Here is a 26006-nt window from a genome sequence, read left to right as displayed (position 1 = left end):
GAGAGGACCTGAGTTCCAAAACCAGCACCCATGTTGGGTGGCTCATAACTGCCTGTGACTCCAGCTCCAAGGGAGCTGTCACCCTCTTCTGTCCTCAGAGGGCACTGCACACACACACACACACACACACACACACACCACACCACACCATACCACACAAACACACACTCACACACACACACACATGCATACTCACACACACACTCACACACACTAACAGACACACACACGCACACTCACACACTCACACACACACACTCACACAGGCACACACACGCATACTCACACACACACACTCACACACACGCATAGGCACACATACACACACACCACACACCACACAAACACACACACTCACACATACACACTCATACACACACACACCACACCACATAAAAACACACACACCACACCACACAAACACACACACACACACACACACCACACCACACAAACACACACACACTCACACTCACATACACACACTCACACTCACACTCACATACACACACACAGGTAATCTTAAAATGGTAAAAATAAGTCTTTGTAAAACTAAAGTAAGCACAAATGTTGGAAAGATGGCTCAGTGGTTAAAAATCACTTGTTCTTACAGAGGACCCAGGTGGAGGTTCCAGCCCCCATGTGGTGATGCGCAATGAATGTAACGCCAGTCGAGAGGACCTGACATCCTCTTCTGGCCTCCGAGAGCACTGCACACATGTTATGCACACATATACATAATACACACGTACATACACATACATATATATATATATATACACACACACGTGCACATAAATATACATACACTTCTTTACATAAAATAAAAATAAGATCTAGCCATGTATAGTAGGAAGCACCTTTAATCCCAGCATTGAGGGGCAGAGACAGATGGATCTCTGTGAGTTCAAGGCCATTCTGGTCAACATAGTGAGTTCCAGGCCAGCCAGAGCTACAATGTCTCAAAAAATAACATCTAAAAGATAGCATAAATATATATAGTTTGGTTATTTTGGTTATTGACATGGGGTAGGGGTGTCTTCCTGTGTCAACAGGGCAGCCCAGAGTGGTTTTGAACTCTAGACCCTTCTGCTTCTCTGGTGCTGGGAGTATAGTCATGAGCTATGAATATATAATTGATTCAGCATGAAATAAATACGTTTGGTCAACCTAATGAGTATGTAACTGTGGCTAAAGCAAGTTCATGGGGTCTTTAATGTAAGAGCCCTTGAAGATTGGACCACACTCCTGGGTCCTGCCACATGATGGGAGGTGATGGGAGCCATCACTTCAGGGCTGGAGAGAAGCATTGTCCTTTACCCTGGAACACGAAAACCTCAGGATTCGGACATGTTCTGTAAGGGAGCTGCAGAAACTGGTGGACTAAGAACCCCACCCCCCAGGGCTCTTACCCTCATAGTCTGCTGCCTCACTGGACCTGCAGAGGGCCGAGGCTGAGGAAGCTTAGCCATCTGGAGGTCAGACCTTCTGGGAATCTCCTAATGGTCTTTACAGAGCTAAGCTGGCCTGGGCCAGCCCCCCTTCTGGAGGTCCCTTCACTACCAATCAAGTTCAGTTTCCCTGAGACAATGAAACGACTGCTCAGAGCAAGGAGAGAGGAGCCTAAGGTCAGCAGAGGACTTGGACGAGGCACCCCGCCTGGCTCCCTCGAATTCTAGAAGCCATGGGACAGCAGTTCAGCTGGGAGGAGGCGGAGGCTTCCGGGGAGATGGATGTGGCAGAGCTGCAGGAGTGGTACAAGAAGTTTGTCGTGGAGTGTCCCAGCGGGACGCTCTTCATGCACGAGTTCAAGCGCTTCTTCAAGGTCACTGGTAATGAGGAGGCCACCCAGTATGTGGAGGGCATGTTCCGAGCCTTCGACAAGAATGGGGTAAGGAGCCCGGCAGGGGAGGACCTGTGACCCACCCATTGAGTGACCTTTCCATCCTTGAGCCCCTCAGAGTGAGACCATGGTTCCATTTAACTGCTTTCCTCTCCATCCCTCCTGCCCCCTCTCCACTCCCCATCATTGGTCCCTTCCTCTCCTCATTGGCTCCTACATCTTCCTGAGGGCCAAACACGCAGTCTGGGCTTTCTCTGCTTTTTGGGACCAAGGCTCTACAGGAAAAGGATGTGCTTTACAAACCCCATAGAACCCCTGTCACTCTCAGTACAAGGGCATGAGATGCCCCAAAGCATCTTAGCACAGATCAAGAGCACCTTGCTAGGGTCCTTCAGAAGGAGGCCGCTCAGTTCGTCCCCTTTGTAGGTGCTGGCAGGTGCTTCATGATGACTGGGAGGAGAGTGGATAGTGGTGAAAGCACTTCTAACTGTTTTGTTAAGATTAAACGTGTGTGTGTGTGTGTGTGTGTGTGTGTGTGTGTGTGTGTGTGTGTGTAGGTACCTTCAGAGACCAGAGGGGGCATCAGATGCATTAGAGCTAGTTACACCTATTTGCAAGCTGCCTGATGTGGCTGGGAGCCAAACACCAGTCCTCAGATAGACCAGTAAGTACTCTTAATTAACTACTGAGCCTTCCCCATGCTTTAAGTCAATGGACATTTCATGAATCAAATCCCAGAGTTTTTTTAAGCCCTCCAATGGCACCAGCAGCTAAAAGACACTGAGTTACATAATGCACACATTGGTGATGATGATGATGATGATGATGTGTGTGTGTGTGTTTGCAATTGTGTGTTCGAAATTGTGTGTTCATGCATAGAGGGTGCAATTGTGTGCATATGGAGGCTGGGGATTGACCTCAGGTGTGAGTCCCTAAGGCGTGGCCAACCTGTTTCTGTGACACCATCTCATTACCTAGAGCTCACCCACTCTGGGAAGCTGGCTGACCAGGACGCCCCAAACTCCCCCTGTGTCTGCGCTCTCAGCACAGGCACAGCAAGTAGATACCACTACAGTCAGCGTTTAAAAGATTTTAAATTATATATGGGTGTGTGCACCTGCGTGCAGTGCCTGAGGAGACCCCAAGGGGGCAATGGCAAACTGGAGTTTACAGGTGGTTGTGACCTCCCGGCAAAGGTGCAGAGAACAGAATTAAGAACCTGCCCTTAACTACTGAGCTGGTCCTCCAGCCCCCACCCCCACCCCACCCCACCCCCGAACGCAGCCTTTGATGTAGGAGCTGTGAAAGGAACTCGAGTCTTCAGGCTTGCAGGCTGTTAGTGGTCTGAGCCCCCTCACCATTCCTAGTTTATTTCAATGCTCCTGCCTCTGAGAAGCCCAGGCCCATGTTCTCAGCGTCTCTTCTTAGCTTCCCTAGCAGCTTGCTTCCTTCTTAATCCTAGTGCATAAAAATCTGCATTAAAATCTCTTAGACTTGACTTTTGCTTCAAAAACTAAATTAAAATTAAAATTTCAAAAATTAAAATTCAGGGGCAGAAGGCTGGTTCAGTGGTTAAGAGCACTTGATACCAGCACTCACGTGACAGCTCACGGCCGTCTGTCACTCTAGTTCTGGGTCATCCAGAGCCCACTTCTGATCTCCACAGGTACCAGGCACACCCGTAGTACGCATGTGTGCGGGCAAAACAGCTGTACACATAAAATAAAAAAATAAATAAGGAAGACTTATCGGGGGGAGGACCTCATTTTTAAAGGTTATCTGGGTCAGTGTCCTGAAGTTCTTTTTATGGCATTGTGTTACGTCGAAATTTTTTTTGAGACAGAGTTTCACTATCTAGTCCTGGCTAACCAGGGACTCTCCATGTAGACCAGGCTGGCTCAAACTCACAGAGCTCCACCTGCTTCAGCCTCCTGAGTGCTGAGATTAAATACATGGAACCCCATGCCAGATGCCCCTGAATTAATATAATATAAAACCTATTTCAGGATCTATAGACACGTGCGAGCTGCGTTGTGCACTGACCTGACCGGTTTAAACTTCTCCTATGGCAACCGCAGGTCAGCGCACTATGCAGCCCAGCCAGGGAGAGACGGGGCAGGTAACCTCCCAGGTGCCTCCAGCCTGTGCAGAGTACATGGGCACCTCCACCCACCTCGGGCTAAGGCGGGTAATTGTTGAGTAGAGCAATGCACGATGCTATTACCCCGGTCAGAGCTGTCCCAGAAACAATCCCTCATAGGGGAGACGTCACTCGAAGAAGGAGTGACGTCAGAATGAGTCCCAGGAAGCATGGGAGTCATTGTGGAAACTGAATTACATTGAAAGGGGATGTTATAAGGATAGAAAATTCTGGACAAATGAGAAGGAACAGTTCTCTGGTGGTAGGGGCTTGCCATCTCGGCTACTTGGAAGGGCAAGGAGGAGAATGAGGAGGGTCCCAGGGGAGGGAACAGCATGTCCAATGCCACAAAGGTCTCTGGGATTGCAGGGAAAAGGGAACACTTGGGTCTGGGGACACAGCGTCGGTAGGGTTCAGCCTGCACTCTGGGGAGGTGATGCCGGGGATTGGGGGCCTCAGAGCATCCACACTCAATGCAGGACAACACCATTGACTTCCTGGAGTATGTGGCGGCCCTGAACCTCGTGCTGAGGGGTACCCTGGAACACAAGCTCAAGTGGACCTTCAAGATCTACGACAAGGACCGCAATGGCTGCATCGACCGCCTGGAGCTACTGGACATCGTGGAGGTCAGTGTGTGTCTGTGGGCTGGCACCCCATTCCATCCACTTCTCATTCCTGGGGTCTGCCTGAAGGTGGCCTGCTTGACAGGGAGCCGCCTGGCACTGACTTGGGAATCACTCTCTGTGTGTTCTCGGTGGCCATCAAGATGGCCCAGCTGGTAAAGGGGTTTACCACCAAACCTGACATCTTAAGTTCAGACCCTGTGGGCTGGCGAGATGGCTCAGCCGTTAAAGGCTAGGCTCACAACCAAAAATACAAGTTCAGACCCTGTGATCCATGTGGTAGACCAAGACAACAGACTCCTGAGAATTGTCCTCAGACCTCCACACGCACAAGTACTCTACATACAAGATACACCCCCAACATGCATGCACACTGTTACACATGCCATAATAATAAATTTTGCCATGTGAGCTGGTGAGTACCTTTAATCACAGCACTCGGGAGGCAGAGGCAGGGGGATCTCTGTGAGTTCAAGGCCAGCCTTGTCTACAAAGCAAGTTCCAAGACAGCCAGGGATGTTACACAGAGAAACCCTGTCTCAAAAAACCAAAACCAAAACAGAAAACAGCAACAACAATAATAAACGTTAATCTGAGAAAGGAAAAATAAGAAAAACAGTCATCTAAGAAGCCACTTACAGAAATTAAAAAGAGCAAATTAAACCCAAAGAAATAAAGAACAAGAAATCAGTAAGGCTGAAAGGAAAACTGGCCGCGAATGACAGCTCCTGCCTGCCTTCTCCAAGATCACCAGTCAGGTTCAGTGTATCCTACCCGAGGAACCTCGGGCCAGCCTTTGCCTGCAGAGCGAGACTGTCACAAACGGGGAGGAAACAGAGATGCTGGAGAGAACAATTGTGACTCAAAATTCTCACGGCTGTGACCGTGTTTGAAGGAAGAACTGAGAGCAGGAAGGACTGGTTTGGCCCAGTTGGGTTTCACTCTTGCCTTTTCTTGCCCATCACCATGGGCAGAATACCATGGTGACCGGAGCATGTGATGGGAGAGGCAGCCAGGAAGTAGCCAGGCCATGCCACACCCACCAGAGACAGCCTTCTAGAGACCCCATCTTCTAAACTTCCACACTCTATCGTCCACAGCCCACTCAGGTTTCATGTCCATCAGTGGGTTAAACCGTTCCTTCCACCAGAGCCTTTTGAGGTACTTGGCTCTAGAAACACCTCCCAGGCACTGACTGAACATTGAAGCCCCACTCAGTCCAACCAAGTTGACAGTCACCATCAACCGATATGAAAGACAAGTCGAGAAAAACCAAAACTGGTTCTTTTCACGGGGTGGGAGGCATGGATAGTGTGGATTTGTGGATTTGTTTTTGAGGAAATTTATATTTTACTGGTTTTCCTGAACAGACGGTATGAGTGTGGGGTGCCCTCAGGAGCCAGAGGAGGGGGTCAGATCTCCTAGAACTGGAGTGATGGGGCTGTTAGCCACCACGTGGGTGCGAACAATCCAGCCAAGGTCCTCTGGGAAAACAGCCAGTGTTCTTAACCACTGAATCATCTCTCCAGCCCCTCCATAATTAATAATTGTAATTAATTAATTAGCAAACAGTCTCTCGTCCTAAAGCCCTTTGATTCCACTAACTGGGCTGGGCCTTCCCACATCCATCATTAGTCAAGAAAATGCCATTAAAAAAACAAAAACAAAAACAAAAACAAACCACTTGCCTACCGGAGGCATTGTCTCAGTTGAGGCTCCCTCTACCTGGTTGACTCTAGCTAGTTAAACGGACCAGCACCTCCAGGTTCTGTGTTACTAACATGCTCATCCTGGAGGCCAGTGCTGGGTGGTGGCACTAAGGGACACGGGTCCCTGAGAGTCTGTCAGAGGAGCCTAGCTCTGTCTCTCTGGCAGGCAATCTACAAGCTGAAGAAAGCCTGCCGAGCAGAGCTGGACCTGGAGCAGCAGGGCCAGCTGCTCACGCCTGAGGAGGTTGTGGACAGGATCTTCCTCCTGGTGGATGAGAATGGAGACGGTAAGAGAGATGCAGCCTGCCAGGAAACTGTGATGTCTGTGGGATACGCCCCTCCCCCAAGATCCCCTCCCCCAATCCCCACATCCCTGCTCCTGATATACTTGTCTGTGAACTGGCAGGAGAATAGCATGAAATGTCAAAGAAGCCAGAAACACCTGAGCGCACCTTTGAGGGGTGAGAGCACTTCTGGGAGCGGCTGCTGAAGGCTGGGCATGCAAATAGAACTAACCCTTTTTGATTTCGTTTAATGTTAATGGGCGTTTCACCTGCACGTACTCTGTGTAACATGTGCATGCCATGCCCACAGAGGCCGGAAGAGTCTCAGATCCCCTGAAACTGGAGTTACGGACAGTTGGGAGCCACCATATGGGTGTTGGGATTTGAACCTGGGTCTTCTTCAAGAGCATCTCTTTGAGCCATCTCTTCAGACCCAAATATATTTTTAAAAGATAAAAAGGGACAAGAGATATGGGTCTGTAGATAAAGGCACTTATCACCAAGCCTAATGGCCTGAATTAAATCCGTGGTACTCAAGTGATTGAAGGAAAGAACCAGCCATTGCAGGTTGTTCCCTAACCTGCACACACATGCAATTAATAACAATAATAATGATGGTGGTAATAATAATAATAATAATAATAATAATAATAATAATAATAATAATAATAGTGGGTGTTAGGGTTTTGAATCTCGGCCAGTGCCCAAACAGAACACACCCAGACAGCATGGTTCCACATGGGGAGGTTTAATGAGAGAAGAGTAGAAGAGAGGGGAGGGCAGCCGACCATCGGCACCTGGAGCAGGACATGGGGGCAAGAACACAGCAGGACAAAGAGCAAGAGGGGGTAAGAGGGAAGGAAGAGAAAGTAAGAGAAAGGGGGGCAAGCAGCTCCTTATATAGTCAGGCACAGCTGGCTGTTGCTAGGCGACTGTGGGGCGGAGCATACCTGGCTGCTGCCACGCAGCTGTGGGGGTGGAGCTTAGACAGAATACTAACAGTGGGAGGCAGAGGAAGGAGGATCTCTGTGAATGGTCTCCACAGTGACTTTCAGGCCAGCCAGGCTACACAGTGATACAAAAAAGAGAAGGAGGAGGAGGAGGAGAAGGAGGAGGAGGAGGAGGAGGAGGAGGAGGAGGAGGAGGAGGAGGAGGAGGAGGAGGAGGAGGAGGAGGAGGACGAGGAGGAGGACGAGGACGAGGACGAGAACGAGGACGAGGAGGACGAGGAGGAGGACGAGGAGGACGAGGAGGACGAGGAGGACGAGGAGGACGAGGACGAGGAGGACGAGGAGGAGGAGGACGAGGACGAGGACGAGGAGGAGGAGTTGGAGGAGGAGGAGGAGGAGTTGGAGGAGGAGGAGGAGGAGGAGTTGGAGGAGGAGTTGGAGGAGGAGGAGGAGGAGTTGGAGGAGGAGTTGGAGGAGGAGGAGGAGGTGGAGGAGGAGGAGTTGGAGGAAGAGGAGGAGGAGGAAGAGGAGGAGGAAGAGGAGGAGGACGAGGAGGAAGAGGAGAAGGAGGTGGAGGAGGAGGAGTTGGAGGAGGAGGAGGAGGAGAAAGAGGAGGAGAAGGAGGTGGAAGAGGAGGAGGAGGAGGAGGAGTTGGAGGAGGAGAAAGAGGAGGAGGACGAGGAGGAAGAGGAGAAGGAGGTGGAGGAGGAGGAGGAGTTGGAGGAGGAGGAGGAGGAGAAAGAGGAGGAGAAGGAGGTGGAGGAGGAGGAGGAGGACGAGGAGGAGTTGGAGGAGGAGAAAGAGGAGGAGGAGGAGAAAGAGGAGGAGGAGGAGGAGGAGGGGGAGGAGGGGGAGGAGGAGGAGGAGGAGGAGAAAAGAAAGCAGTTACCACCTGAAGAATGACACCAGAATTTGTCCTTTGGTCTTCTTATGTATGCCTGAGCTTGAGGACACACACACACACACACACACACACACACACACACACACACACTTGTGAGCTGCAAGAGGCTCCTTTAGACTCAACTGGCAAGCTCCAGGCTCAGAATCCAAGGCTGCAGTCCAGTTTGTAGAAGAGGAAGAGTTCCGGAGAGAAGGCGCCCCCCACACCCACTCTGCCTCATGACTGTCTCTCCTGCCCCGCCCCGTGCCCAGGTCAGCTGTCTCTGACGGAGTTCATTGAAGGCGCCCGTCGGGATAAGTGGGTAATGAAGATGCTTCAGATGGATGTCAACCCCGGCGGCTGGATCACTCAGCAGAGGCGGAGAAGCGCCATGTTCTGAGAACCCGGGGACCCTGCAGGGGCCCACACTCCCCTCCAAGACGCCTCCAGGGTCCCCCAGGTTTACAACGTAGCAGGAGGCCCCCGCTTGTTGGCTCAAGCCTCCCTGTTGTGGACTTCCTGGCACTCCCAGTAAGGGGAAGCAAGGGGCAAGCAGTGGCTGCTGGGTCTGAAGAAGCCCAGTGGGGTGCAGTCCATTCTTCAGCATTTACTAGCATTGTAGGAGTACGTTACTCTGCTCCACGGCTGCTCCTGGATGAACGGGGCTTTGGCTAGGAGATGTGGGGTTCCTACTAATCTTAAGGTGTTCTCAGAGGAAATGGGGCAGCTGGAGGGGGGCTGGAGCAAAGACTGGTAGAACGCAGTCGGGAAAGAAAGCAAGGACAGGGAAGGATCATAACAACCCAGCCCTACCTTCCTGAGCACTGGCTGGGGAGGACTCTCCCCAGCTCCTCCCCAGGGTGTCCTCACCAATGATGACAAAAGGGAAGGCTGCCTCTGTGATCTTCCTCCCTTGGAGGCCTGGTGGGCTTACAGGGGATGTTTCGGCTCTGCTTGGTGCTGCTCCCCAGTTCCTTCTCCTCATCCCATCTCTAGCGTGACCCGGTACCATTCCCAGCCATATGCCCACGTGTCTCCTCAAGGATGGAGACTTCTCTTCATCTCTGAGGGGAACCTGACGTTTGAGTTTCAGGCCAGAGTTTGCCTCCCAACAGTCGTTGGACTCCCTAACCTCCTTCGGGTCCACTAGACAGTTTCCAGGTTATCATGTAAATGTCCTTAATGCACCCAACATAGAAGCTACCAGGGAACCTCTCTGCCTTTCTCTGCCCCTTTCCATCTCTGCAACTGGGGAAGGCACCTCACAGGATAGGAAGTAGAACCCATGTGTCACACTTAATGATGCTCTCTGGAGCCTGATGAATTACTGCTGTTATCTTGACTAGACATACACTTCATATTAAAATACAATACACTAACTTATTGTCCTGGAGGTGAAGTTTGTTTGCTTGTTTGAGCAAGGCCCCACACTGTAGCTCAAGCTAGCTCACTGTATAGCCCAGGCTAGCCAGAACTCCTGCCTCAGGCTCCAGAGCCCTGAGATTATAAGTGTGAGCCCAGGTTTTTGTGCATGGGAGAAGGGCTGTTTGCTCTCGTTTTCTGGGACAATTGAGACGGTTCTGGAAGCCCAGGTCAGCTTGAAACCCATGGCAATCCTCCTGCCTCAGCTCCCTGAGTGCTGTTATCACGGGCGTGCACCACTGTTCCTAGCCCCCTGGGTATTGGTCTAACCTATGTGCACCACTGTGCCCAGCATGAACTTGAAGTGGTTTTTGTTTATTTTTATTTTATGTGTATGGGTGTTTTGCCCTCGTATGTCTATGCACCATGTGTGTGCACGGTCCTCAGAGGCCAGTCCTGTGGCACTGGAGTCACAGATGTGTGTGAGCTACCATGTGAGTCCTGGGAGTCAAGCCTAGGTCCTCTGCTAGAGCAACCAGTGCTCTTACCACTGAGCCATCTCTCAGCCTTCTGCAGTTTTGTAGTTTGTAGCACGTGCTATAAAGTTCTCCTAAGAATTCACTTAGATGAAAATGCCCCATGTAAAATATGAATACATCCGTTTCCCAAATCATGGAGGTACATGAGGCAGGCTGGAACCTCATCGAACGCTAACACACAGTAGTGCTCAATAAATGTTTGCTCTTCACCTGAAGCCGCACAAACAGACTCCAGGGTCAGGGCAGAGTACCCTGACTGCCCAAGGCTGTGGCAGCAGAGGCAGGGTTCTATCTGAGGCTCAGGGGACTCTCTCAGAGCTTCCACATCCTCAAGGTCATGGCCTGGAAGTAGAGCGGGGCAATGGGGAAGAAGATGGGAGGGGCCAGAGAGGGACTGGCAGGAAGCAGCAGCCAGCACCCTCTGAGTTCCCTGGAGGGATTAGGAACCCTCCTTCTCTGCGCTGGGCTCCTAACTCCTGCCATTGCCCCTCCACGCCGCACTACGCACCTAAAGAAAAAAGCTGAGACTCTGTGTTCGGGAGGTTCTATGTAATGTTAAGACAAGAACAGAACAACTACACCAGGCACCGCAGGGGGCCAGCCCTCAGCACCCAGACCACAGGGTGAGGCTCAACCGGCAGCCTCCGCTGCCAGGTCGCCAGCGCCTGCCTCCTCCTGCTCGCCGTTCTGAAGTCTGCGCACAATGCGGGTCAAGTCCAGGCTTCGGGTCAGCGTGTCCAGGAGCATCTGGTCCTTCTGGACACCTTCCATGAACTCCTCCAGAGACAGTTCCCCTGGGGTGGAGAGAAAGAGATTCGCAGGATGAGGTCTTAGGAGTCCAGGGCTCAGAGGTGGATGCAAAAGGCAGGGACAGAACCAGTGCTGGGGCAATGGTAAAGGATCCAAAACTCAAAGTCTGGTGCAGGGATCCCCAGATCCAGGTCTGCATTCAGAGCAGAAGTGGGTAGAAGAGACCACCAGCAGAAGGCCCTGTGTCCTCCTCCTCTCTTGCCCCTCTCCAGGGGTGACTGCTATCTCTTCTGACCCCTCCCCTGGGGAACCCCTCCTCGGCTCCCTCACCATCCCCGTTGATGTCGATCTTGGCAAACACGGTATCTGTGAATTCTTCAGCGCTCATGGATGAGTCGCTCCAGGGATTAATGGTTCGGATGGCCTGGGAACAAATAGTGAGAAGTGAGGAGAGTCTTCCCTGTGGTGGGGGGTCAAGCAGAGCGAGCTTGTCAGACAGAACCCAAGAGCGGTACAGAGTGGAGATCAAGGTTAGGACTTCATGCACTTGGAACACCGAGGTAGGATTGTCTCAAATTCGAGGTCCGTATGGGCCAAGCAGTAGTGACTTAAAATCATTAAAGAAGGGGGGCGGGGGCGTGTTGTGGTAGCTCATGCTTTTAATGTCTGCCCTCTGGGAGGCAGAGGCAGAGACAGGCAGGTCTCTGTGAGTTCCAGGCCTGCCTAGTCTATAGAGTGAGACGCCATCTCAAAGAGATAGTGGTAAAAGTATTTGCTGCACAGATAAAAGCCAGGCGGGCTCCTGCCCCTGTAACCCCAGAGCTAAAGGGATTTGAGGGGGAGACTGGCTGGGAACTTGCTGACCACTAACCTAGCTTCAGGTTCAGTGAAAGACCCTGCCTCAAAAAGAAGGAGCAAGATGCTTGACATCCTCTTCTGGCCTCACGAATGCGCACACCCCTCACCAAACACACACACACACACACACACACACACACACACACACACACACACACACACTAAATGTCTTAGTACTAAATGAAGACACTGAGTCCCAAGGAATAGTGACATAGCCCAGATCATGCAGTTAATGAGTTAAAGCTGTCATCACCACCACCACCATCACCACCACCCCCCGCCCCGTCCCAAACCCCACCCCTATCCTGGGCTACAATTTCTACCCTGGGGCTGTCCGCCTGGGCACCCACTCTTGGCCACTCCCGCACCGCTAGCCCTGCCCTCTGCACCTGGAGTTACCCGGATGATGGTGAGCAGCTCGTCCCGGTCTATGCACCCGTTGCCGTCCACGTCGTAGAGCTTGAAATACCAACGCAACTTCTGTTCCACCTTGCCCTTGAGAACCAGGCTGAGGGCGGCCACGTACTCCATGAAGTCAATATAGCCATCCTGGGTGAGGAGAGAGGGGCGAGGCGGGGTAAGCACACCAGGGCTCCGCCCACTCCACTCAGAGCCCCGCCCTCTTCAGCCAGAACCTGGTCCCAAGGCCTCTTCCCAATTCTCCCTTCCCACTACCCCCTCCAGGCCTCCTCACCCCTCACTACTGAAGCCATAAGCCCTCAGACGCTAAGCAGAAGGGAGCAGGAGTCATTCTGCTCTGCGGTGTTCAGTCCCCTTGTACCACGATTATCTGTCTTTCTGGACCTTTCAACATTGCGCGCCTCGCATCTTCCCCAAAGCTGTCAATCAAGCCTGTTAGAACCAACCGCACTGCTTCCCTTTGATTCTCAATCAGGGACGGTTCCCATAGAACGCAAGCCGGGGCTGGGCTCGACTCTAGAGAGCTCTTAAGGTGCTGGCCTGGCAGGTAGGGACAGGAGACCTCTTGGCTTCAAAGGCTCTCTCCTCTTGGCTTCAAGCTCCACTGAGCTCTACTGTGAGAAAGAGAACTCAAAGGAGCAGTCGTCCCGTCCTCACAGAAGCGCAGTGTTGGAGGAGCGGGTTTGAATCTTGCCTCCTTGATCCTCCTCCAAATTCTAGGGACAAAGGACTTTGCATGTCCCTTCTACAGCACTCGACTTACTCATCTAAGAATGGCAGTGGTGCCCGCTGCTAGAATTGCTTTTGGTAAACTGAGTCCATGTGATTCCAACACCCAGCACAGACAGAGCTCGCAGTAAGGCAGTTAATTTATTTGATTCTTTTCGGGTTTTTTGGTTTTGTTTGTTTGTTTGCGTTTGGTTTTCTTTCGAGACAAGGGTCCTCTCTGCAGCCCTGGCTGTCCTGGAACTAGCACTGTAGACCAGACTGGCCTCACAACTCGGAGATCTGCCTGCTTCTGCCCTCCGAGGGCTGGGGTCAAACTACGCAGCTCTGTTGTTCGCTTTCTTTCTAAAACATTATTTTTGTTTCCGCGTATGTGTCTGTAAATGTGTGCCGTATATGTGTGCGTGCTCTTGGAGGCCAGAAGAGAAAGTCACCTCCCCCGGAGCTTATGGCCGTTGTGAGCTGCCTGGCAGGGGTGCTGGGGGCCAAACTCTAGTCCTCTGGAGGAGCAGGCACTCTACCACTGAGCAACCCCATGACCAATACAAAGTCACTATGGGGCGGGGGCGGGGGGGGGGCTCTGCCCTCACAATATATCCAATACCTGGGCATTCTAGAATGATCTAACTCTGCGAGGGCAGGACAGGAGTTCAAATGGCCCTTCAAGAAAAGGTGACATCTCCACTGAGCCCTGAAGGGGGTTGAAATGGAGAAGCATGTGACCTTCATATGTAGCAGGAAATTGTTACAATCTTAGGTGTTGAACCCTAGAATCCCAAGTACATCGGGGCAAGCAACTTACCACTACGCTACATCGGCAGCTCGACAGGACCTGTTTGTAGGATTATCCTTGGGCCCCTACCTCTACCCAGCACTTCAGAAGCTAAACATTTCAAGGAAGAGGGAGAGCCGTCAGTCCCTGTCACTCAGTTTACAACCATCACTCGGGAACCAGGAGGTCCAGGCAGGCAGATCTGAGTTAGCAGTAAGGACTCCTGTAGCAGGCAGGGTTGCCTGTGGGTGGTCTGTCTGAGCCAATATGAGCTGTCACTGGATACATGCAGGCAGATGTAGCACACAGAAGCAAGATGTCCTCTGAGAGGCCCTGGTCTGTTTGGCCTTTGGCCCTAAGGAAGACCTTGACCACATTGACCACCACAGCAAGGACCAGGCTCCTGGTGAACGTTTGCATGGTCGCATCTCGTGTCTCAGGGCCTTTTACACAGACCTGGGCTCATTCTATTCTCCCAGGATGGCCCTGGGATGGAGCAAGGCCTCTATGCAACAGTTCCCGGAGAAGTGAGGAAATGGTTTGATACATAGTAAACAGTAATTCAGCAGTGTCTTCTTATGTAGCCCAGGCTGGCCTTCAACTCAAGATCTTCCCGCCTTGGTTCCTGAATGCTGGGATAAGAGTGTGTGCCTCCAGGCCTTGTGGCTTGACTTTTACTCCATCTTCTTGTATTGTGGGACTTTTTTTTTTTTTAAAAGACTCATTTATTTATTTTATGTACAGCATTCTGCCTGCATATGTGACTGCAGGCCAGAAGAGGGCACCAGATCTCATTACGGATGGTTGTGAGCCACCATGTGGTTGCTGGGAATTGAACTCATGACCTCTGGAAGAGCAATCAGTGCTCTTAACCACTGAGCCATCTCTCCAGCCTGACATTTTTTTTTTTTTAACAAGGAACTATATTGCTGTTGGAATTTCTTACAACAATGACTACGAAGAAACAGGGAAAACGTCAAAAGACCAAAGGCCCCACTTGGGAAGGACCAAACGTTGGACAAGTTGCTGGGCCTCCCTGAGCCCTCATTTCCTTGACTGAGAGGCAGAGGACAATATGAACGTTCAAGACTGGCTCAGGCAGGATGTACACACTTGTCATCCCAAGAACTCTGGAGTCTGAGGCAGGGGGATTGTTCTGAGTTTCAAGTTAGAATGCATTATAGAGTGAGTTCCAGTCAGACCACAGACACGCATCTCAAAAACAGTGTAAAGAAGTGAGGTGTGAAACGTATTCCCATCGGTAATAGCACAGTTGACAGCTCTGTGTGTGTGTTGTGTTGTGTATGTGTGGTGTGTATGCTGTGTATATGTATGTGCCTGTTATGTGTGTGGTGTGGGTATGGTGTGTATATGTATGTGTATATGTGTTTGTGTGTGTGCTGTGTGCGTACGTGGTGTATGTTTATTTGATATGTATATGTGGTTGTGTATGTGTGCACGTGGGTATGTGTGTGTGTAGTGTGTATATTATGTGTATGTGATATATGTGTGGTATGTGTATATGTGTGCTCTGTGTGTGGTGTGTGTATGGTATGTATATGTATGTGTATGTGATGTGTGTATGTGTGGGGTGTGTATATTGTGTGTGGTGTTTGTGTGTGTGTGTATGTGCATGTGTGTGTTCATGCCTGCACTTTTGGAGGTCAGAGGTTGCTGTGTTCGGTGTCTTCCTCTTTATTCCTTTATTATTTTGGGACGTGGTCTTTCATGGATCGTGGGACTCACTGACTCAGCTAACCGGGCCGGCTAGTGAGCCCCAGGGATCCTCCTATCTCTGACTCCCAGGGCCAAAGGTACAGGTGTGTGCCCGGCTTTTACCTGGTTATTAGGCAGCAAATCCAGATCCTCACTCTTGTACTCCAAGTATTTTACTGGCACAGCCATCTCCCTAGCCCTTGGTCTTTTTATTCCAGCACTTTCCATGGACTTCCTCTGCTGAGAATTTTGCTTTGCTCACTGCACCCGCAGCCACACCCAGGAGTTGACCATTTGTCCTCATTCAAGCTGACATTGAGACACGGCCGTACAATTAACCGGATGACAAACCCTTGCCTAGAAACTGGGTTTTCTAAACTCTGCACCAGTGCTTACACAGGGCGGAAGGACAACTCGTATCTGTGTGAGTTATGATAACCCTGAACAGCCATGGCCTGCAGAGACTAGCAGGGAGCAGGGAGCAGGGAGCAGGGAGCAGGGAGCAGGGAGCAGGGAGCAGGGAGCAGGGAGCAGGGAGCAGGGAGCAGGGAGCAGGGAGCAGGGAGCAGGGAGCAGGGAGAGCAGGGAGCAGGGCTCAGGGTGCAGGTTCCTTTGCCCACCCGGTTCACCCCTTTTCATGTATCTGGTGCAACTCCCTGGTACCTAACTATCTTCTCACCGGAACAACTACATTTTTTAAAGGAGTCCAATGAACCATGGTTTCAGCCCTGCAGACAGACAGCCACTGTCATTTCAGTAAGGCCGTGACACTTTTTTTGACACTGGGGAATAGAACCCAAGCTTTTTTTAAAGACAGTCTCTGAGCTTGGCTGGTCTTGAACTTCCTGTGTAGCCAGGATAACTTTGAATTTCTAATTCTCCTGCTTCCGCCTCTTGGGTGTAAAGACTACAGATGTGCTCCATCTCAGCCAGTTTACATGGTGAGCTGAAGCCCCAGCATGCTACCAAATACTCTATTAGCTAACTGAGCTTCATCCACAGAACTCAGGGCCTCGAGCATGGCAGGCAAGCATTCTAGCACTGAGATATACCGCAGTCCTACAGTTCTTGGGTAAAGTATTGTATGCTCTAATAAAACTTTATGTATGGGCTGGAGAGACGGCTCAGCGGTTAAGAGCACTGGCTGCCCTTCCAGGGGTCCTGAGTTCAATTCCCAGCAACCACGTGGTGGCTCACAACCATCTGTAATGAGATCTGATGCCCTCTTCTGGTGTGTCTGAAGACAGTGACAGTCTACCCATATACATGAAATAAATCTTTATAAAAAAACTTTATTTATAAAAAGGTTCTTGGCTAGGGAAGCATGATGGCACCCAGCTGTGACACGAGCATCGAGGAGGCAGAGAGAGGAGGACCAGACACAGTTCAAGGCCCGTCTTGAACCATAAAGTGAGACTCTGTTGCAAAATAGAAACAGGGGCTAAGGGTGTTGCTGGACTGGTAGAGTGCTAGCTGAGCATACGTGAAGTCTTGGGTTTGATTCACAGCCCAGCATAAACCAGGCATGGTGGTGCACCAAGGAAGGAGGGGGCAAAAGTCCAAAGTCATCCTCAGCCTACGGCAAAGCCTTTAAGGCTTCATGAGACCCTGTCCTGGAGCTGCCATTTGAACAGCTCAGCTTTAGCCTCTCTCTGCTCTGAAGGTGGTCAGGGCTGTGGGTCCCATCTCAAAGCCAGGCTGCAAGGTCAAGAGACTGTGGCCCATAGAGTAATTGAATAGCTTGGTGTGAGAAGGCACATTGGGCATTACACAGACTGTGTGTGTGTGTGTGTGTGTGTGTGTGTGTGTGTGTGTGTGTGTGTGTGTTGACAGACACTATACAGTGTCTTAAGGTTAAGAATTTAAGGTTGGCCTTAAATTCGTGATCATCCTCCTGCCTCAGCCACCTAAGTACTGAAATTACAAGCATGTGCAACCACACCAGGCCACTCTCTTCAGTATAAGAAGTGCATAATTAATGCGTATTATAAAATCCATATTAGCCACAAAGCTCAGGGTTTCTCATATATTCATTTATCCATATAATACTTAGGAAGCACCTACTACGTTCCAGGCACTGTCCTAGGAGCTGCAGCTACAGCAATAAGCAAGACTTTCTCCCCACAAAGCTCACATCCCAGAATGTGAACCTCATACCAGAGGTTATGGCTATTTAATATCTGGCATCAGAAAGCAAGAAATTAAATGAATTCATTTTTAAATTAAAAAAATACGAATTAATAAATTGTAAAAAATAATTTAAATTTTTATACGTGGACAGGGGGTTTTCCCACATGCATATCTGTGTACCACATGCTCGCGTTGCCCAAGGAAGGTTGTTAGCCACCACATAGATGCTGGGAATAGAACCCAAGTCCTCTTCAAGGACTCTTTACTGCTGAGATGACTCTCCAAAAATATCCCAAAAATAAAGTCTTTAAAACGAAAACTGAGCGGGATGGTGGTGACACACACCTATAACCCCAGCACTTGGAAGGCACAGACAGGAGGATCTCCAGGTTCAAGGCCAGCCTGGTCTACAGAATGGGTTCCAGGACAGCCACGGTGACACAGAGAAATCCTCTCTTGAAAAACCAAAAAGAAAAGTGGGGAGGGAGCTGCAGCCAGGGAAGGCAGAGATGGGGCCAGACCCAGTTTGCTCAATAAACTCGAACGGGACGGTCAGCACGCGTGTTGGTGAGAAGGCTTGAGCAGAGATTTGTAACAAGGAAAATGGAAGCCAGCATATCGAGAGGAAGAGGATTCTAGCAGCACAAAGACTCAAGGGAAGGCTGCGAGGTCCTGAGGAGGCTGAGCTGGGTAGAAACAAGCAGCTGACTGACGGTTCTGTTTAGGGGTTCTGAGAATGGGGATGGGGTCTCATGCATCAAACGCTAGCTGGTAACTGTGTAGCTGAAAGTGAACTTGACTTTCTTCCTGCCTCTACTTCCTGTGCGCTGTGGTTACAACGCACAGCACCACGCCCACCCAGCTCCTAACTTTGAAAAGGACTGAGTTCCAGACAACACACGTGACAGAAACTGAAGGGATCGCACACCAGTGACAAGGGTTAGGTGAAGGTAGAGTTGCATTGTGGGTGATTTATAGGAATCTCCCCACAGACACGTCTTGACTCCAAGGGCTTCCGTTAGCAGGAGGAGACAAGATGGTCCAGTGTGTTGTGGGTAGGTGCTGGGATCCCTCCCAACCTGGCCCGGAGGACCACTGCTTCCCTGGAGCACTTCGAGGTGCCCACCCTTGTGACTCCGTCACTTTGTCACCCTATCTTGGGCTCTCTGGCCCAGCTCCCCTTAGGAAGAGCCCTTGGAGCCAGGACACTGCCCTTGGGCTGATCCTTTAGCGCGCATAATCCTATTGGGCCTCTTAACTCGTGTATTAGTGAGTTTTAAATAGCCACACAAGGATCTTGGCATTCTCTAGAAGCACCGACCACAGTGGTGTTTTTGAAGGGAGGGGTGCCCTCTGCCATAATGGACACGTGGCCCCATATCACTGATAGACCCCATATCCCAGTGAGGGGACAGCCCAGCTGAGAGTCAGCAGACGGGGCACACGGTGAGGAAGCAGGTGTTGATTCTGATTCACCATCTTTATGCCCGATTGTTCTAGATAAATGGCCGCTTTACAAATGAGCTGCAATAAATTCCCTCCCTCTCCCTCTCTCTCTCCCTCTCTCTCCTTCTCTCTCCCCCTCTCTCTCCTCTCCTCTTTTCCCCTCTCCCCCTCTCCTCCCCTCTCCTCTCCCTCTCCTCCCCCTCTCCTCTCTCTCTCCCTCTCTCCTCTCCTCTCTTCCCCTCTCCCCCTCTCCTCCCCCTCTGCTCCCCCTTTCCTCTCCCTCTCCTCCCCCTCTCTTCTCTCTCTCTCTCTCTCTCTCTCTCTCTCTCTCTCTCTCTCTCTCTCTCTCCTCTCCTCTCCTCTCCTCTCCTCTCCTCTCTTCTCTCCTCTCTCCTCTCTCTCCCTCCCTCCCTTCTTCCCTCTGACTCGATGCCTCAAATCTAAAGAACATCTAGGGGTCTCTGCACAAGCATCCCACCCACCCAGAACCAGCACCTCGGAGTGCGGCCATCTTGGAAGCCTTCGCTCCGGTCTCGGAGGCCGCTGAACCGTTTAGCGGGTAGACAAGGAACGCCTTGCCTTCCGCCTCTGACTTCTGTTTTCCCCTGTGAAGTGGGTCTTAGTTATTGCTAAACCCCAAGGGCCTAAAGCTGAGATGCTTAGGGCAGTTCTGTGGGATCAAATCTCAAAGTCCACCTTCCATGAACAAGATCGACTGGCTCAAGCTGCCTCATACCTAAAGCCGAGCACGGCAACTTACACTTGTATTCCTAGCAACTAGGAAGCTGGGGCAGGGGGATGGATCACCATGGGTTGAAAACCAGCCTCGGCTCCACAATAAGATTCAGCCCCCCAAAACAATGGGAACCGGAAGTTACTGTTGGGACGGTAGACTGCTCCGGCTTCTTAGGGATCTCCTGAGAATCACGACCTTCCCATCCCTCCCGTCCTCTGCCCACCTTGTTGAAGTCAAAGGTCTCGAACATCTGTTCCACATACTGGCTGGCTGAGGGGCTCAGGTTCTTGAGGCCAAAGAATTGGCGGAATTCGTAGAGGGTGAGCTGGCCAGAGGGGCACTCCGTCATGAATTTCTTGTACCACTGATGGCATTCGGTGCTACTCAGCTCCTCCACCGACTTGCCCTCCACGACGTTGCCCATGGTCCAGGCTCACGAGAGACGGACAGATGGACAGACCGCCCTATTTCCTAATGTCCCCTGCACAAGGGTGGCTTGGCTTTCAGAAACTTGACCTCCCCTCTCACCCACCTAAGCAAAGATAGCCGGGTGAGTCGGACTGAAAAGGGAGAGGAGCAGGCCGTAACTCATCCAAACTAGGGATGCCGGAGGACTGGTATTAAAAGATGAGGGGATTTTTCTTGCCCAGCTTGCAGTCTGCTAATCCCTTCTTAACAGGATCCAGAGGGTGGCTGGCCAGCCGCTGCTCTGATCCCGTGACCTCCGTGCCCTTTGCACAAACTGAATTCACAATACTCTACTCTCACCTTAAGACATGGAACTGCTGTAATATATTAAATAGATCTGGTTCCTTTCCCACACTGAGGCCATGCTGCCGCCCTTGACTGGGCGTCTGTATGCAGCTGGCCAGGGCTGGGTACACTCTCCCTGGCCGTCACTGAGGGCTTCAGTCACATGAGAACTGTGCAAGTTCAGCCTTTAGGGACTTCTAAGACATGTCCCCAGGAGCTGGAAGGAACCCCGAACAGTATATTCCATTTCTCCCGGATGGAAGCATTCCCTCCTGGAGAGAAAGAAAGGGGATGATGAAATGCCCATGAAGCAAGATTCCAGAGACCCTCCTGGTAGTCACATAATTAGCAAGCAATTGCTGAAGGAGAGGAGACCCCTGGTCCTCTTCAAAGTTACCCAGGGAGCTTGAAGGATGAAGCCTTTGTGAGAGCCATCACCCAGTGGGAGGGTTTTCAGTGACAAAGCTGCCCAGATCCCAAACCCAGTCGGCACTCTCCTGGCACAGATGAGACACAGGACAGGGCCTGGCCACTCTCTGAAGAGAGTTTATAACGGCAAACCCTTCTTCAGCTTCTTGAAAATGTGGAACAGCATCTGTGGCACCAGCAATTAAAAGACTTTGAACAATGGCACTGAGTTAGGGTGAAAAAAAATGTCACCACCCATTGTTGTTGGTTGGGAATCTCAGTATCCCCCCCGCCCCCGGTGGGTTACCTCCCTAGAGGTTTTTAGAGAGAGGTATCTGGGAGCCCACACACCGTAAAGGTGTGCCATGGTGTGAGCTGCACCCCCAGAACAAGATAGCAGACCCCTACTGCTGAAGACCTGTGCTTTAACTGTAGGGCATGCAGAAGCCAAGCTGGACCTGAGCAGGAAGCGTCTCTGTGTCCCATGGTCCCAGAAGGAACCGCACCAGCTGCTGAAGAAGCTTCTCCAACCGTTCCCCCATGCTACATTGCTGTGATGGTTAGCATGTGATAGCTCCTGAAGGCTCATGTGTCTCCAGCTGTTTGGGAAGGTTGGGGAGGAGGCTGAGCCTTGCTGGAAGAAGAGAGTCGCCAGGGTGGGTGATGAGGTTTTTTTTTTTTTTTTTTTTTTTTAAATATGGAACGCTTCACGACTTTGCGTGTCATCCTTGCGCAGAGGCCATGCTAATCTTCTCTGTATCGTTCCAATTTTTTTTTAGTATATGTGCTGCTGAAGCGAGCACAGGTGATGAGGTTTTAATGGCCTAGCCCCACTTCCCGTTCCTGGCATAGGAACAGAATACGTGACAGGCATAACGATGTGAAAACGAGTGTACCTCGGCCATTCTGTTTATTGGTGGCACACACAAATAAAAACGTAATAAAAATATATAAAATCATGCCTTCTCTACGGTGATTCACAAGGAGTATCGTTCACGTAACCCCAAGGACAGTTAACCCCAAGGAGAAGACACCAGTCAGATCGTCTTGACATCTGCTTTAAGGTACACACAGGAGAGCGTCCCCAGCTCCGGCTGTGTTCTACAGTACAGGGATTGTCCCCAATCTCAGCGGAGTTCATCTTCCCCTCAGCACCACTGGGGGTGCCGAACCAGCGCGCCACACCGCAGAACATGACCACAGTGCAGCGGTTAAACCTGCACACACTCGTTTGCCCACGGTTTCCGTGCCCGGGCTTCCCGGGCTGCTGTGGGGGAGTCGGTGGCTTCCTTCCATCCGGGTGCTCCACTGAAGAACGGGCTCTGACTCGTTAGAGCTGGGGACCGAGTTCCCTCCCTGTTGCTGTGTGCCTGGGGCTCCAGCTCCTTTAGCTTCTTCCTGGAAATTGTCTGAGGACAGTCATGGGTCGTGTGTGTGTGTGTGTGTGTGTGTGTGTGTGGTGTGTAGTGTGTTTCCTATAATCTGCCCACACCTTCTGTTCCAGAGCATGGCACGCCTCTTACTCCATCAAGGCAGTAAGGGGAGGCTCCTTCAATGAGCTAATGAGTCTGATACAAAACACCTCTGCCACATTCTGCGGATTCTATGGAATAAAGTTATAGGCTTCACCAGCACCTCAGGGGTGAGGACTGTACACAGACAAGAGGTTGGGAAGTGGAAATCACCAGGGATACTTCAGGATCTGTGGTGACATTTGCCGTTGAGCAATGACAGAGACATAGCACTCTACTGTCTGAAACAGCAAATAGTGGTGTGGCCAGGCTACCTTAGGAACCCAGAAGGCAGACGTCGTCACTCCTCTCTGTACCCTTCAACACCCAATACCTCCTATCCTGTGTTTGCTGGCTGTTTTTTCCTCCTCACCACAAGCAGACACTGATCCCCTGTGGACTGGCTCTGTCTCCTGTGACTCCCTGGCTCATCCACTGAGATGCACTAGATGAGAAGGAAGAGGCAGGAAAGGTGGACTGGGTACCACAGGCTTCACTCCTTGCTGCTGCTGGGTCACGGTGGAGAAACGGACTCTCCTGGGTTCAGCCCCAGTTCTTGAGTTCCCATGGCAACACTTCCCTTCTCTCCTTTCCCTCAGCAGGTGTGGTGCTGCTCACTGGGACTTCACCTACAACTCTGTGTGTGTGTGTGTGTGTGTGTGTGTGTTTTCTATAATCTGCCCAGAAGGTATGGGATCCTGCAGAACTGAAATTGCACACTGTTCTTATTTTAGGATGATGGGAACTAAATCAGGTTCCCTGGAAAAGCAGTCAGGGCTCTCGACCACTGAGCCATTTCTCCAGCCCCCTTGATTAATATTTTCTGAGAGTTACATCTTGATTTGTTTAACTGGGGATTGAAGCTATGCAAGCTCTCGACCACTGAGCCACCTTCCTCAGTATTTTTTAACTTTATTCGGACACAAGGTCTAACTTAAGGTGCCTGAGGTAGCCTCCAATGTGCGATTCCCCTGCATCGGCCTCATGCGTGGCTAGGATCACAGGCTCATACCAGCAGACCAGGTTTCAGGTTCACATTTGAGAGGAGATTGAGCTCAAATACATTGTTGAGGAACAAATGTGCAAACGTGCGATTGCAGAAAGGGTTGAAGTGTGAACAAACACAAGTGTGACTGCAGAATGGTGGAGCAGCGTGACAGGCACCCACGAGGACAAAAACAGGGAAATCCGAGGAGCATGCGTAACCTCAGAAAGGCTCCATGCTTCTCTGGATAGTTTTATAGCCGAAGCAAATGGACCAAGAAGTGTGGGTGGGTCAGGAGAAGGACGGCAGAAGTTGGGGCGTGGCTGAGCTCACTCTGACTCCCCAGAACATAACAGAATCCTGAGCAAACTGTTAATGCTGGGATTAAGACGCTCCATCCCACTCCGTCCCGGTGAGACCGCGGGGACAGCTACTTAAAGGGCGCGATGGAGGCTGTGCTTCCGAGATGAGACTCCAGGGGGCGCAGAGGCTCCGGCTCATCCACTTAACTCCTGCTGAGAGCTCACCCTTGCACCCTCAGCGTGGGTCGAATGGTCTGGAAGGGCACAAGCGATCTCGCTGTTGTAAGACGATTAATTTATTGAATAAATGAATAAGCCCCTTATTATACACAGCCTGAACACAGACAGCACTTATCTCTGATGCTTCTCCAAACTCCAGCAACATGGCAATAAGTGATGTTTTAAATACAAGTCCCAAGAGATTAAGGCAGATGGCGGACAAGACCAACATAGTGGTGTATGCCTGTAATCTCAGCACTCGGGAGAGGCTGAGGCAGGAGGATGGCAAGTTCTAGGCCAGTATCAGCCACAGCAAGATCCAGGCCAGCCTGGGCTACAAGATAAAACCCCACATCAGAGGGAGCTAGCAAGAATGGTGATTTATCAGAGTGGAGAACATTGAAACCTCCGTGTTCTCAAGGAAGAAAGGAAGGGCACGAACACAAGTCTAACCCGAGCCACAGAGGTCTAGGGCTCAAAAAGGGAGCATGCCAGGACCTCTGGAGCCAAGTCTGGGGTGCAAGACATGAGGGTCGTAAAATAGGATTGCAAAAGCAAATGAGCTGCACAGATTGTGTGTGTGTGGGGGGTCTGTCTGTGTGCATGTGTGTGCGTGTATATGCATGTGTGTGTCTGTGTGTGTATATGTCTGTCTTTGCGTATGTGTGTGTCTGTGTATATAGTGTGTATGTGTGCGTGTGTGTGCATGTGTATATATAGTGTGTGTGTGCGTGTGTGTGTATGTGTATATGTATCTGTGTGTGTCTCTGTGTGTGGTGTGTGTGTGTGTGTATACGTGTGTATGTATAGGGTGTGTGTGGGTGTGTGGGTGCATAGTGTGTGTGTATAGTGTGTGTGTCTGTGTGTGTATATAGTGTGTGTGTATATAGTGTGTGTCTGTGTGTGTGCATGTGTATATATAGTGTGTGTGTGAGTGCATTATGTGTGTGTGTGTGTGTGTGTGTCTGTGTGTGTGTGTGGTAGGTCAGTTAGTTTTGTTTTTTGAGACAGAGTCTTGCCATGTAGCCCTGGTCAACCTGGCACTTGATAGAGAGACCAGGCTGCTCCAGAACTCTTAGATGCCCACCTGCCCTGCCTCTACCTCTGCCTTTCTCTGCCTCTGTGCCTCTGCCTCCTGAGTGCTGGGATTAAAGGTGTGCAACACCAGCTGGAGAATAGGCATCCTAGGCCTCAGTGACCTGGTTGAAAGCTATGCAGCTGGACTAGCAGAGAAGCCCCGGTCAGGGGTGGGGTGGGTACAGTCTGGGGAGGATGGGAGGACCCTCTGAAAGAGGAGGGACAAATCTACAGAATGAGCCATGGTGAATGGCCACCCCATTCCTTCCCACACTGGTTCCTTGAAGCCAGTGTTGGCAAGCTGAAGGAGTGCCCATGGTAAGCAACTGGCAGCACAGGTTAGACCAACCTCTCTCTGGGGTCCTTTCTTCTTCTCTCCCTTGCAATCTTTTCAGACAAAGTGCTCTATCTCTCCCTGCACCAACCTCACCTCCTGTGTGTAAGAGCTAAGTTCCCTGCCATGTGTGGCTGCTGGAACTCATGGCTCTCACGAATGAGAGCAAGACTGACGTACCCAGGTGTGCTGCTGGTAGCGTGAGAGCCCGTGCATAGGCAACTTAATTGTTAGACTTGCAAGTCTAATCAGCCGTTCTGGACCATATGAGAGAATAGGAACAAGGGCTTCAACTCCAGCAAGAGCCACGAGTCAGCACTCAGGAAGCAGAGGCCTACAGCTAGATCTCTGAGTTCGAGGCCAGCCTTGTCTACATGGTGAGTTCCGGGACAGCCAAGGCTACATAGAAAGACTCTGTCCAACCCCACCCCCACCCAAACAACAACAACAAAAACAACCAAAAAACAAAAACAAAAACAAAATGCCAGAAATAATTAGGAACATAGCTTAACTAGTAGCAGGCTTGT

At 50.9% G+C, this 26006-nt stretch overlaps 2 protein-coding genes and 1 non-coding gene across 5 annotated transcripts; 1 reads left to right on the top strand and 2 right to left on the bottom strand.

Moving 5' to 3' along the window:
- The first annotated feature begins 1590 nt into the window (after positions 1–1590).
- Positions 1591–9812, top strand: Guca1b (guanylate cyclase activator 1B). Its single transcript, NM_001108198.1, is given in 4 exon segments — positions 1591–1891; positions 4463–4612; positions 6485–6605; positions 8708–9812. Coding segments are annotated over 4 exon segments (606 nt in total). The 5' UTR covers positions 1591–1684; the 3' UTR covers positions 8836–9812.
- Positions 9813–10864: 1052 nt separating this feature from the next.
- Guca1a (guanylate cyclase activator 1A) lies at positions 10865–20452 on the bottom strand. 3 transcript variants are annotated; one of them, NM_001106887.2, is made up of 4 exons: positions 20114–20452; positions 12344–12493; positions 11417–11510; positions 10865–11130 (listed from the first exon to the last, which is right to left on the bottom strand). In NM_001106887.2, exons 1-4 carry the CDS (start codon positions 20312–20314, stop codon positions 10967–10969), a joined length of 609 nt encoding a protein of 202 aa, NP_001100357.1. In that variant the 5' UTR covers positions 20315–20452; the 3' UTR covers positions 10865–10966. The 3 variants fall into 3 exon arrangements, 2 of the variants coding, with proteins under 2 accessions (NP_001100357.1, XP_087421214.1); XR_015628512.1 differs by having other exon boundaries at positions 10871–11130; positions 12334–12493; XM_087565088.1 differs by lacking the exon at positions 20114–20452 and adding an exon at positions 12639–13596 and having other exon boundaries at positions 10871–11130.
- Positions 20453–21742: 1290 nt separating this feature from the next.
- LOC120094981 (U6 spliceosomal RNA) lies at positions 21743–21854 on the bottom strand. Its single transcript, XR_015630066.1, has one exon. It is a non-coding gene; the product is annotated as a U6 spliceosomal RNA (small nuclear RNA).
- Positions 21855–26006: the final 4152 nt, after the last annotated feature.

This window comes from Rattus norvegicus, chromosome 9 (genome assembly GCF_021556685.1).
Source record: "Rattus norvegicus strain SHRSP/BbbUtx chromosome 9, alternate assembly SHRSP_T2T, whole genome shotgun sequence".
Lineage (NCBI taxonomy): Eukaryota > Metazoa > Chordata > Mammalia > Rodentia > Muridae > Rattus > Rattus norvegicus.
Note: the sequence above shows the minus strand (reverse complement) of the source record. Positions and strands in the feature narration are given on the sequence as shown.

Excerpts from the sequence above, each read along its gene's own strand:
- Guca1a (NM_001106887.2), bottom strand. The coding sequence starts at position 20,314 with ATGGGCAACGTCGTGGAGGGCAAGTCGGTGGAGGAGCTGAGTAGCACC. Across the intron at positions 12,494-20,113 it reads AGACCTTTGACTTCAACAAG|GATGGCTATATTGACTTCAT; the intron begins GTGGGCAGAGGA and ends CTCCTCACCCAG. Across the intron at positions 11,511-12,343 it reads AGCTGCTCACCATCATCCGG|GCCATCCGAACCATTAATCC; the intron begins GTAACTCCAGGT and ends ATTTGTTCCCAG.